Source organism: Alnus glutinosa, chromosome 3 (assembly GCF_958979055.1).
Source record: "Alnus glutinosa chromosome 3, dhAlnGlut1.1, whole genome shotgun sequence".
In the NCBI taxonomy this organism is placed as follows: Eukaryota; Viridiplantae; Streptophyta; class Magnoliopsida; order Fagales; family Betulaceae; genus Alnus; species Alnus glutinosa.
This window is the reverse complement of record NC_084888.1, coordinates 33,401,180-33,413,664: the sequence shown is the minus strand read 5'-3', so window position 1 is coordinate 33,413,664 and position 12,485 is coordinate 33,401,180. Positions and strand designations below refer to the sequence as shown.

The 12,485-nt window shown below is 40.2% G+C and overlaps 2 protein-coding genes across 2 annotated transcripts; one reads left to right on the top strand and one right to left on the bottom strand.

Moving 5' to 3' along the window:
- Positions 1–486: 486 nt before the first annotated feature.
- Positions 487–6,242, bottom strand: LOC133862851 (protein TONNEAU 1a-like). Its single transcript, XM_062298743.1, has 8 exons — positions 6,039–6,242; positions 5,090–5,222; positions 3,047–3,135; positions 2,812–2,931; positions 2,177–2,310; positions 2,020–2,045; positions 1,781–1,937; positions 487–774 (listed from the first exon to the last, which is right to left on the bottom strand). Exons 1-8 carry the CDS (start codon positions 6,123–6,125, stop codon positions 723–725), a joined length of 798 nt encoding a protein of 265 aa, XP_062154727.1. The 5' UTR covers positions 6,126–6,242; the 3' UTR covers positions 487–722.
- Positions 6,243–6,935: 693 nt separating this feature from the next.
- Positions 6,936–11,917, top strand: LOC133862850 (leucine aminopeptidase). The gene is made up of 4 exons (XM_062298742.1): positions 6,936–8,126; positions 8,739–8,972; positions 9,215–9,541; positions 11,418–11,917. The coding sequence occupies exons 1-4, from the start codon at positions 7,143–7,145 to the stop codon at positions 11,712–11,714; spliced, it is 1,842 nt and encodes a 613-aa protein (XP_062154726.1). The 5' UTR covers positions 6,936–7,142; the 3' UTR covers positions 11,715–11,917.
- The last annotated feature ends 568 nt before the right edge of the window (positions 11,918–12,485 follow it).

The window sequence follows — 12,485 nt, the reverse complement described above, 5'->3', positions numbered from 1 at the left end:
GGTTCCCTTCTATTGTGCTTGAAGGTGACGCAAAAGAAATTGTGTTAGGTTTAGGGAACCCAGCTGGTTGCAGTGCTAGACTGCACAGTGTGCTTCTGGAATGTCGTTCTCTTCTAGAGTCTTTTAGTTCTTGGAGTGCAAGGCTGCCCACAAGTTGGCAAAATTAGCTGTTTCCCTTTACGGTAATCATGTGTGGATAAATGTATGTCCTAAAGAGATTTGGACTATCATCTGTAATGATTCTGTTTCTTAATGGAAGTATTTCCTTTCAGAAAAAAAAAAAAAAAGAAGTTAGAGATACTAACAAAAAATAGCACAAGCATACTTTTGAAAATACACATTGTTTTCATCTTTGGATCCGGCTTCAGTGCTCTAAATAAAAGAACAGCAGATATGCTGTTAAAAAATAGACGGTCTAGATTTGATGGCAGAATACGTTAACAAGCATACCTTAGATCTTCTAGTTTGGATAATAGCCACTAAATCTTTGCATGCTCACAAAATTTAAGGTCCTTCAAGATTTAGAATTTTACACAAGGCAGTGTCAACGGAATGAAATAGAATAAAGCTCAATCAAAGCACTAAATCACATCGCAATACAAATAATCTAACACAACACATCACTACGCTCATTTGAAGGTTTTCATTGAAGGTAGAAAAAGTGAAAAAAAAAAAAAATTACATTAGGATACACGTGCAGTCATAGAAAGAATGTCACTCAGCTACATATGGTCTGCCCTGCCATCGTCCTCACTGATTCCATCCCCAGCATGCCTGCAACCAAATCCATGAATGAAATAAGCTAAGGAAACAACACACGCCAAATATGAGGTTAAATGGTAGTTTCTATGGTAGTTAAAGCAGATAGTTGAATCTGCATTCCTGGCACCAGGGGAAGAAAAACAAACAAGACAAAGAAGAACAAAGGAAGAGAAAATAGTGGTGATCAACTTGGTCGGATGCAATTTGCACTTCCGTAGGCGGTAGGTATATAAAGCACATTATTTCCCTCATCACATGGTCAAGTACAACTTGTTTAAACTACATCTCAACCATGAATATATAAAAACTTTAAGAACGCCTGACGATAGTTATATGCATCTTTGCTCGAACAATCTCCTAAGGAATCCTTGTTAGTTTAATTCTAGACTTGAATCTTTGAGATGAATCCTTTCTATCGATTGATCAAATGACACAAAAGAAATTTTTAGTAAATTAAACATGCAATTGGAGGGTCTCAGATTGTAGACATCACCCTCCACTTGATCTTACCAAGGGAGGAGGTACAATTTCAGCTAGAGCTGTTTGGCACAATCAAATGAAAGAATACCATGTAATCATTCATTCAAAAACCCATTTGTTAGCACAACAAATTGGCATCGACAAACTCTAAACTAAAATCTACAACTTATCAAAAAAAGAAAGGCCAAGTTCACTTTTCCAAAATTTAAATTTTCTTCAAGAGACAACAGAAATTCGAAGAAAATTAGTCACTACCGCTACATAAGACTCTGGCAGTAAGACATGACATGCAATTGTGAGGCACTAGCAAGCTTATATTAGATTTTGTAAAAATTGACCTCCTGCCTAATAATGATTATGATGATGATCACAATAGGAAACCTTCATATTCCACAAAGAGACAATTTTCTAGCAGTCCAAAAGGGAACAGTATGGCCCCATGTTGGATGCTTCTAGAACCCCTATCCGTGAATTATTTTTCACTAGTAACAAATGGAAAAAGGAAGAAAACTTTGCTGATTGGGTTATCAGAACAAACCGCCAAGATGTAGTAAGATTTCGAGCTTTTCTATCCAACTGAAGGTTCTCCAACGCAGCTGAAGCTCGAATTACATCCTCTGGGATATCTTCACTGTCATATCTCCAATTATAGTCATCCTTCCTGTAACCAGACATGGAGGACCCTCCTCTACGATCTGAAGGCTAGACAGTATCAGATAAAGGAAATCACAAGCAAGCAGATAGTGGAAGAACAAAGTAAATAGCTCTATTACTCACCAGATGCCTGGGAAGAAGGAAGAGGCCTACATAAGCACGCCAACAAACTAACATGTCAATTGGAGTGAAGAAAAAGAAAAAGGGAAAAGGGAAAAGAGAAAAGAGACAAACTAAACATATCAGACTTAAAAAAGAAACAGTAAGGTAGGTGCAGAACCTCCCAAGTGGGGGTAAGCCCCCAGCAACAGATGATGAAGAAGGCCTCCGAGTGTTCCTGGACTCTAAGTTAGATAAGGACTCAGCGTCTGAAGTGGTTAATCTTCTTCCAGTACTCCTTGCTTGGGATAGATTCTATCAAAACATGATTCAAAAAAAAGAAAAAGAAAAGAAAAGATTATACAAGAGTAGTACGAGAAGTAGTTACACTTTTGAAGACTATATCTCAAATTTTGAACATGTTCATATAAATACGAATTGCAGGTTTATTCCAGAGCATCAGTATTGCAAATTGCATTCATTAATAAACAACTTGAATGCCTTATCATGTCTATGTTTATAGACATCGAGAACATTACTATTCTCGCAGTCATACAAAATGATATGGGTGAAAGATATTTTAAAATGCATACACCTAGGTTGTTTCAGGCTAGCCTCATATATATAAATCTAATTCCTACTCATTCAAACCGAGTATCCTTAACTTTACATGGATGGACACATATACGCATAAAGTCATACATAGTACTCCCATGGATATCAACCTTGATGCGCAAAGTTACTGTTATTAGGTCCCATGCATGTTTTGAATTGAATATGAAAATACTGATGTTTAAATGAGATATAATATCAAACCTCAAACTTCAAGAATCCTTGAAGCACATCCAAAAGCAAAGGACTATCAACATTTCTGTTGAGATCATATCCATTCTTGCTACTAAATTCTTTCAACTCAGCTTTCCAAGAATCCTTTTGCTGCAAAAATAATCCCCGTATGAGTTAGAAGATAATTGAACATATTAGTTCAAAAATAATCACAACAAAATAAACAATACTATGAACCAAAAGTAGAAAAAAATTACTTGATTACCAAATTACACTCGGGCAGATAAACTTTTAGCGTGTGACTTAGTTGTGCCCAGTCCAAGTATTCACATACAAGAGCAGTAAGCAGCCTTCCTGCATTTAAAAGAGTGCAATGAAAGATGAGTAAATAAGACAGGTGGCCATAAATAAGGCTCTACAGAAGTAGCTTGCAGATGCATCATGTTCTGCAGCAAAACTTTAACATCTTCATATATTCCACATCAATTACATGGACAGTGAAAAAAGACATAAGGAGATCAAGAAAACACATTAAATGATTAAAATCCTCATCTTGTCCACATACATCACTTTGAGATGGAACATTAACATTTAACCACAAGAACAACTTACATTATGTTGTATAAGAATCAAAGAGTAACTGACAAGGATTTCTAAATTGTATAGATGTTAAGATACATAGGTCAAAAAGATAAATTAGTTGATATATTGAAGCCAATACCCTCCAAACAGAAAAGGGAAGGTTTTGGTCACTGAGCCCTTCTGTGTTCAATGAACGGTTAGAAGCAAGCAAGCCCCTCTAGTTCTTCAAGCAACTACACTCTCAAAGCCATATAAGCATCTGGTTCCCACTTTGAAGCTTCAACTTGAAATATCCAACAAAATATATAGTTTGGGTAACTTGGAATAGGAAGTTGTTCATGTATCTTATCCAGATAGATAGGAAAGAATGATTTCAGTCTCCCTTCGTCCTTCATATTACACTAACTTATTTTTGAATCTTTTAAAGTCCCATGGCCCAGAACTGTAACATCCAATCCTGAGCCAGGCAACTAGCCCAAACTATACAAGTTTATTTCCCATAATCTAAGACCTTATTTGGTAGATGGGACTCAGGCTAAGATTAGGATTAAATAGTCTGAATCCTGTGCTTGGCAGATTCCAGTTAGTGGAACACTCAGTCATGGCAGATTGGGACTAATTAGTCCTAGGTGTTTAAGGCTCGGGATAGGCAGTCCCAGGCACTCTCTCTCTTTTCCCAAACCAGTTCGCAGATGAACCCCAATAATCACCACTGAAGGCATCATTCAGTCACACGTTGACCAGCTCTGAAATCTGCCGTCGCCATCCCGACCGCCATGGGTGCTCTCTCTCATTGGCTTGAGATTCTTCTTCTATGAGAAGTTATTTAGTCTGTGTACAATTCATGAGTTTGCAAAGAAGAATGAGACAAACGTCCTTTGCTTGGATTGTTGCACCCACATAATGCCCCCATTGCATGCCTTCTCACAACCCTTGCCATCTCTTACAAGATCTAATGTTTGCAGTGGAAACTCTTGTGCAATGTGTCAGTCTAGAGGACAAGAATTCTCCACAATTTCGCATCTCAATTGCGTTTTCAAATAAACTCAATCTGAGGATGTTTCTAGACCATATGATAAATCTCTCTTTTTTTTCTTTTTTTTGTGTGTTTGTGTGTGTGTGTGTGTGTGGGGGGGGGGGGGGGGGGGGGGGGGGGGGGGGGGGTTAAGTATCATGGATCTAGTGTTATCTTTAAAGTTTGGATACTGAACTTATTTTTAAGTTTCGTTGTTATTTCTTAAAACCATGCCATGTGTAATCATACTAAACCTTCGCGAGGATGTTGTACGTTAGTTTTTGGGATAATTAACCCTGGCTGGTTTCAATTTGACTCTTGTCTAATCCATATTATCTAAATATCTGACCAAGGATGAAACTTTTAGACTTTAATCGGCTAACACCTGACCCACCCAAGCTCGACTGAATAATTTTTTTAAGACGAGAAACCCCTCCAAGGCAGGGTCACTTTGTGTACTCACCCCTGTTGGGTAAACTTTGGACCCGTACAAAGCGCCCCCTCCACACGGATCGGACAATACACCGGCTTTGCCGGCGGGTTGGCCCCGATGAATTGCTTAAAACCAAGGGGATTTGAACCCCCCTTGGACCTTAGACCTTGATGGAAATGCCATCAAGACTAAGGCCCTTACCACTTGAGCCAATCCCTTGGGGTTCGACTGAATACATTATACACGTAGAAAGAGAGAAAACGGATATGTAGAGGAACCTGAGGGAGAAGCATGAAGTTCTTTTGCGCGATCGTTGCAGCTACCTAGTAATGCAGGAGGTAAACCTTCTTCTTTATCAATTACCCGATCCTCCTCTTCAATTGCCTCAAACACACTTGCTCTGAGTTCAGCCTGGCAAAAACGCAACAAAATCGATCAATCAGCGTAGATACAAAACATGTATGGAACCGTTTAATTCCTCTTGGTAATAAAAGCATACAACTCAACTCAACTGAGCGTTAATCCAAATTTATTGGAGTCAGCTTCATGAATCTTTCATCAACTAATTGGTGTTGGCTACATTTTTTTTCTTTCTAAATCTACCCATTTAAGGACATAATCTTCACCTCCCTGTTTGATTCATCTAATGGTAAATGTGAACCAAAAAATACACAGTATAGATAACTAATTGAAAAACAAGAAGAAAAATAATTAAGTGCAACACCGATTGTCAACTTAAAATATATATATATATATATATATATATATATATATATATATATATATATATATATATAATGATGAACAGATTCATACACGTTCCTAACACGGAAGAGCACGCTGCATCGAATCGATCATCTTCCACGTCGTATTCTACACAGAACCTCTTTAATAAACTGCTAAAAATTCATTCTCAAAACCCTAATTTCAAACGAACTCGCATTCTCTAAAATCCAGCTCTGAACTCACACCACAAAAACCTTTATTAGTTCACACCAAAAATAACCCACCTTTATTTCCGTGAACACGGATAATGGATTATCTTGCAAAAACCTAACGCCAACCAACAACGACAAGTGCTAGAATTGTCACACAATTGGCTCGGGAACCGAAAAATACTACTTTCGGTGTAAATAAGCAATTAGAAGGAAAATTTGCGAGAAAAGAGAGAAAACGAAGGAAATTGAAAGTGAAAAGAACGAGGAAGGGCAATGTGGGGATTTATACCCGGATCTTGGCGAGGACGCCCTTCTTCTCGAGGGTCCTAGTGACGAGGGTCTTCAGGTCCATCATCTCCCTAGTGTAGTCGTCCATTTCTGTTCGAACTGAGCTTTTCTCGTCCTTCGCTCACCGGCTCTCACAGGCTTTCGATGCTTTTGCTTCAGAGCTGATAGAAGAGAGAGAGAGAGAGGGGGTGAGAAGGGGTAAACGAGCAGTGACAGGTGGGTATAACAACGGGTTTACTTTGGGTCCCACTAGTTGGTAAGCCGTTGTTAAAGCCCAAAACTGATCGTCGTTGCGGGCTTGGACTATTTGGCCCAAATAGACTTCTCTGTTTGATGCGGCTATTATTGAGTAATGAGGAAGCCGGGGCCGGGATGTGGATGTGAAGATGTCCGAGATAATGGAGGAGATCCTCCAATGTTGGGTATTGTGGGGATGCTGTAAGGTTAAGGAGATTACCAATTAGTCACTTTTTAAAATGAAATTATTTAGTTATAGGGAGACTGCAAGCTTTGCTATTACCCGCGGGTACTACTTGAATGAACCCTTATAGTTGGGCAATTAGTATAAAACTCGCCGATTGCTTGTCTTTCGAGTAAGAACTGGTATAAGATGGAGACTAGACCTAACATATTTTTTTTTTTTTTTTTTTTTAGAAAACTAGACCTAACAATTATAACAACACTTCAGCTAAGGAATTTCAATTTTTTTTTTTTTTTTTTTTTTTTTTTTTTTTTTTTTCCTAGAAACAACCTCAATAATTTATTTTTCCACCAAGAAGACTATCAATAAATTTATTCTAAGAGGAGGCTTTTATTTTATACCATCGAACAACCTCGACTTATAATAAGACGAGTAGTGGGGGGGTCCCTAGTAATTAGCATATCTTTTATTGCATCGTACCCACGCTTGACTCTTCCATTACTCTCCCTACTCTCCCTCCAAATTTAAAAACGTACCCAAAACAAAGAACACATTCAGATTCCCCAACACAAAGGATAAAGCCCCCCGCAGTCCCCACTCTATCTTCCTCCTCTCTCCCCTTCACTCTTCACAAATCACACCCACGGAAGTGCAAAAGCAAACCCTAAGGCCTAAACCCACCAAATGGCGCCCATTGATCCCCACTCCTTCACGGACTCCACCCACCCGCTCGCCACCCACATCGCGCTAACTCTCTACGTGGACTTCACCACCTCCACCATCCATGGCTCCGCCCTCCTCACCCTCCCGAGCCCCCACTCCGGCTCACTCTCACTCGACACGCGCTCTCTCACCATCCACTCCGTTTTCGAGCCCCATTCCCGTGCGCCCATCCCCTTCTCGCTCTCCCCTCCCGACCCAATCAGGGGCTGCCACGTCACCCTCTCCCTCTCCAACCAGTCCTCATTCCTGGTCATTTACTCCACGTCTCCTTCCTCCTCGGCCCTCCAGTGGCTCTCGCCGGAGCAGACCTTCAACAAGAGGTGTCCCTTCGTGTACACCCAGTGCCAGTCCATCCACGCGCGCTCCGTCTTCCCCTGCCAGGACACCCCCGCCGCCCGCGTGCGCTACACGTGCCTCCTCAACCTCCCGCGCCGGCTCTCCGCCGTGATGGCCGCGCGTCACGCCGACCGCCGCTCGCCGCTGAGCCACGAGGCCGCGGCGCTGCTCCAGGACCACTCGTCGCTGTGGTGCTCGGAGGAGCGCGTGGTCGAGGAGTTCGTCATGGACCAGCCAGTGCCGCCGTACCTGTTCGCCTTCGCGGCAGGGGAGCTAGGGTTCCGGGAGGTCGGGCCGAGGACTAGGGTTTACGCGGAAGCGGCGCCAGAATTGCTCGACGGCGCGGCGAGAGAGTTTGCCGGAACGGAGGAGATGATAGGGCAAGGGGAGAGGCTGTTCGGGCCGTACGAGTGGGAGAGATTCGATCTGCTTGTGTTGCCGCCTAGCTTCCCGTACGGCGGGATGGAGAACCCGAGGATGGTGTTCTTGACGCCCACGGTGATCAAGGGCGATGCCAGTGGGGCCCAGGTGGTGGCCCACGAGCTCGCGCATAGCTGGACGGGGAATCTGATCACCAACAAGACCAATGACCATTTTTGGTTGAATGAGGTATATATATATATAGTGTGTGTTTCCTAATTTAGATGTTATTGTATTCATACTTGATTAATTTTATGCGTGTGAATTTCTTGATGGGGATTGATTATAACCTGTTATTGGTTGTTGGAAAGTATGAAGCATCAAGCAAGAAAAGGAAAATTCATGAAAATGCTTAAGAAAGCATGTTGCTTGAGTTTTTTGTTTCCTTTTCCTTGTATTTGTTGGCAGACAGACTGTGGGATTGAGGGTTTTATTTTTTTGGGGTTCTTTGATGTCCTGAGGTTTTAACTAGAAGAAAAAATAATTTTGGGTATTAAATGCGATTTATGCTTTAAAATCATAGAAGAATAAATGAATTACTGTTTTGTTGTGGGCAAGAGCAATTTTTGTTCTCTAATACCTGTGCGCCTGCCTATCATTAATTTCATATTTCTGGCTTACACGATTTTTCTTTGCTCTTTTCTTTTCTTTTCTCTTTTTCCCCTCTGGTTAGATGTTTCTCCTGTATACTTGTGTTGGGCCCTTGCACTTTTTATTGAAATTCAATTACTTGTATTAAAAAAAAAAAGATCAATTTTTGTTCTCTGCAAGTGGGTTTAGTTTTCTCATTTCTTGTACTAGGGGTTTACAACCTATGCGGAGAGGAGGATTGTGGAAGCTGTACAAGGGGAGGACAGAGCTGCATTGAATATTGGAATTGGTTGGAAGGGCTTAAATGAAGAAATGGAGCGATTCAAGGACAGGATGGAGTTCACAAAACTCAAAACCAATCAGGAAGGAGTGGACCCAGATGATGTATATTCTCAAGTTCCATATGAGAAAGGTTTCCAGTTTCTATGGCGCATTGAACGCCAGGTATGTTGAATCATCTGTTTACTGTTTCTTAGCATGTTTTTCATGTATATTTTTGCTTTTACACTCAATGTACTGACCAAAGTGGCGTTATCTGCCCATGGAAATAGTTATGGGAGTCTTATCTGTAAAGGAAGGTTCCTGAGACCCTATATGAGTAATGTCTACAATACTGGCGTAGCTGGGCATTGTTTTGTGAAGAACGTAATCTGACCAATTGTGTTTATCCTCTGGGATGTGTGTAGATTGGAAGGCCGGCATTTGATGAATTCCTCAAGAAATATATTGCCACCTTTAAGTTCCAGTCAATTGATACCGAGACATTTCTGGACTTCCTAAAAGCGAACATCCCTGGAATAGAGAAAGACATTGACTTAGAACTATGGACAGAGGGTACTGGTATCCCTCCAGATGCCTGTGAACCAGTCTCCCATATATATACAAAGATTGTATCACTTGCCAATGAGTTTAAGCTTGGGAGAATGCCGAGGGAGGATGAAGTTGCAGATTGGCAAGGGCAGGAATGGGAACTCTACTTGGAGAACCTGCCCAAATCTGTTGAAGCTTCACAGGTGGTGGTTCTAATCTTGTTAGAGTTACCCAATTGTTTTGTTTTGATTTATTTACTCTTTTTGGTTTTTTCATGATTTCTTGATGTGTTTTAGGATGTTTATTTTCCTGTCCAATACAACGTGGTCTACTATCACTGGATTGTTTTAGGATGTTTTTGACCGGAAGAAATGGATTTGAGTGATGTTGAGGCAATTTGTATATGCCGATTGAAGGCCCGTGCTTTGTATGTCACATATAAAGAAAACTTATCAATTTTTTACATACTGAATTGACTGAACTGACTTAAATAATGCCTTATATTTATCAAATTTAATCAAGCTTTATTGGGGAAGTGGTTGTGGAGGTTTGTTTAAGAGCGCGAGGCTTTGTGGAGATTGGTAATTGATGTAAAGTATGGGAGTGTGAAGGGAGGGTGGTGTTCTTTACATGCAGTAGGGTCTTATGGTGTGAGTATTTGGAAGTATATTCGAAGGGGGTGTGATACTTTTGCTAAGGATATGTGGTTGGAAGTGGGAGATGGGCATCATGTTCGTTTTTAGCATGATTCGTGGTGTGAAGATAGGCCTCTCAAGCTATGTTATCCAGTTTTGTACACTCTTGCTCGTTTTCCAGATGCGTGGGTGGTTGATAATTTGTCTATGGTAGATGGAGTAGCTCAATGGAATGTTGTCTTTACACGGTATGTTCAGAATTGGGAGGTGAAAATGGTTCTTTCCTTTTATGAGCAGTTATATTCTACTCGGATTCGGCATGGATAGGTTGGTGTGGAATCTTTCTAAGAGGAGGAGCTTTGAAGTGAAGACTTTCTATAGAGCCCTAGCTTGTTAAGAGGCGCTCTCTTTTCCTTGGAAGGGTATTTGGCGTGTTAAGGCTCCGAAGCGGGTGGCGTTTTTGTGTGGATAGCGGTCTTAGGAAAGATTTTGACACATGACAATTTGCATAGGCGTCATATAGTGGTATTGTATGTGTAAGAAGAATGGAAAATCCATTGATCACCTCCTTCATTATGACATGGCACAGGTTGTTTAGTGCTCTTTCTATAGGTTATTTGGGGTGGAGTGGGTCATGCAAAGAAGCGTGCTAGATTTGTCGAGAGGTTGGGGTACCTTGCTAGGTCGTGGTCCTGTTACGCGTCTTTGGAAGTAGGTTCCCTTGTGTGTAATGTGGGGTCTTTGGCGTGAGCAGAATGCAAGGCTATTTGAAGATGTGGAATTACCAGTTGTGGACTTGTGTCGAAATGTGTTTAATATGTTATATGTATGGATCTCGGCGCAAAGGCCGAGTCATATTATGTTCGCTGAGTTTTTACATTCTTGTTCTTTTGTTTCCTCTAATTAAGAGGCACTTTTGTATACTTCATGTGTATTAGGGTTGCGTCCCTCTACGCTTTTTATTGAATTTTATTACTTATAAAAAAAAAATGGTTTTATTACACTAGAAATAAGCTTTGAAGGTGAAATTTTTATTAGAAATAAGCTTTGAAGGTGAAATTTTTACTCCACTTTTTGATAAGTCAGTTCTACGATTTGGTCCACAGTCTAGGCACCCTCCCCACAACTAGAATTCTCAGTGGTTCTCGAAGGCTTGATTCATTGAACTTTACTCCTAGCTAGTTGTTTTCTCATGTTTACTTTCTGTGTACCTGGAGCGCCTTATGCTTTTTTGATATCTCGATTACTTTTTTAAAAAAAAAAACTTCCAACATGAAGTTAGCTTGAGACACTAGGTCACAATCCAAGCAGTGCATGACTTCTCTTGTATTAACTTTTTTTATACATTCCTGTATGTATGCTGCATTATCTTTCTTATTTATATTCTAGACAAGCTGGTGTTTTCTTGCGGTTGTCTCATCATAATATTTGGTTGGATATGCAGATCTTGGCCTTGGATGAGCGCTACAGGCTATCAGAATCAAAGGATTATGAAGTGAAGGTTGGCTTTCTCCAGCTGGCCCTTTCATCTAGGTGCAGGGATTATTACGGCGTGGTAGAGAAAACGTTGAAGGAAGTCGGGAGGATGAAGTACCTGCGCCCGCTCTACACCGCTCTTGTACAAGGCACTGGAAAGGAAGAGGAGAAGATTTTGGCTGAGAGGGTGTTTGCTGAGGCTCGTGACTGTTATCACCCTATAGCTCAAGGTGTTGTTGCATCAATCCTTGGCAAGCACCTCTAGAGTGGTATATAACAACAACATTTAGATGCCTGAATTTCTGAAGCTCATCCTTAATGTTCTTTCTTTCTCTCTAAAATATGTAGGCTCATGCTCTGTGTATTGGTTTTGCTAAATGTATGCATTTTATCAACTAATATTATGGATACTTATTAAAAAAAAAAAAAAAAATTATGGAAATCCGATCTGATCAAAGTTTAACCTTTTGTTATAAACCTTTCGTATGTAATTGCATTGATTTTATAACCATACCCATTTTGTCTTAGGTAACTTTAATGATCCAAGGAGGCAGTCTAGACTCTAGAGAGTCTTGGGTCTTGAAATGTGGAAAAGATGAACTCCCTCTAGTCTTTCTTTCAAGTTTTCTTTTAGGCTTCTCAATATACCGGAAGGGGCGTCTTATGTTTTTTCTATAAAATTGATGTCTTACCTATAAAATAAAAAAAATAAAAAAAATAAAAAAATAAAAAAAATCACTCCTAATTAACAAGCCTAAAAGAAAACTTTTTTGTTTTTTTTTTTTTTGGGAAACTTCACTAACCTTTTCTAAACTACCAAGCATTTTCAATGTCCTCCCTAAACTTTAAAAAATTGCAATGTGGGGCTTTAATCTTTCAACCCTTTTAAATCACCTACTATTGAATTTTTTCTTTAACTTAAACGGCTAGTATGTAAAATTTCTGTCTACCCCAATAATTTTTTTTGAATATTTAACTATGCCCTTGGTTTAAAAGTGATATCAAGTATCATGGTAAAGAGGACAACGTACGCTAT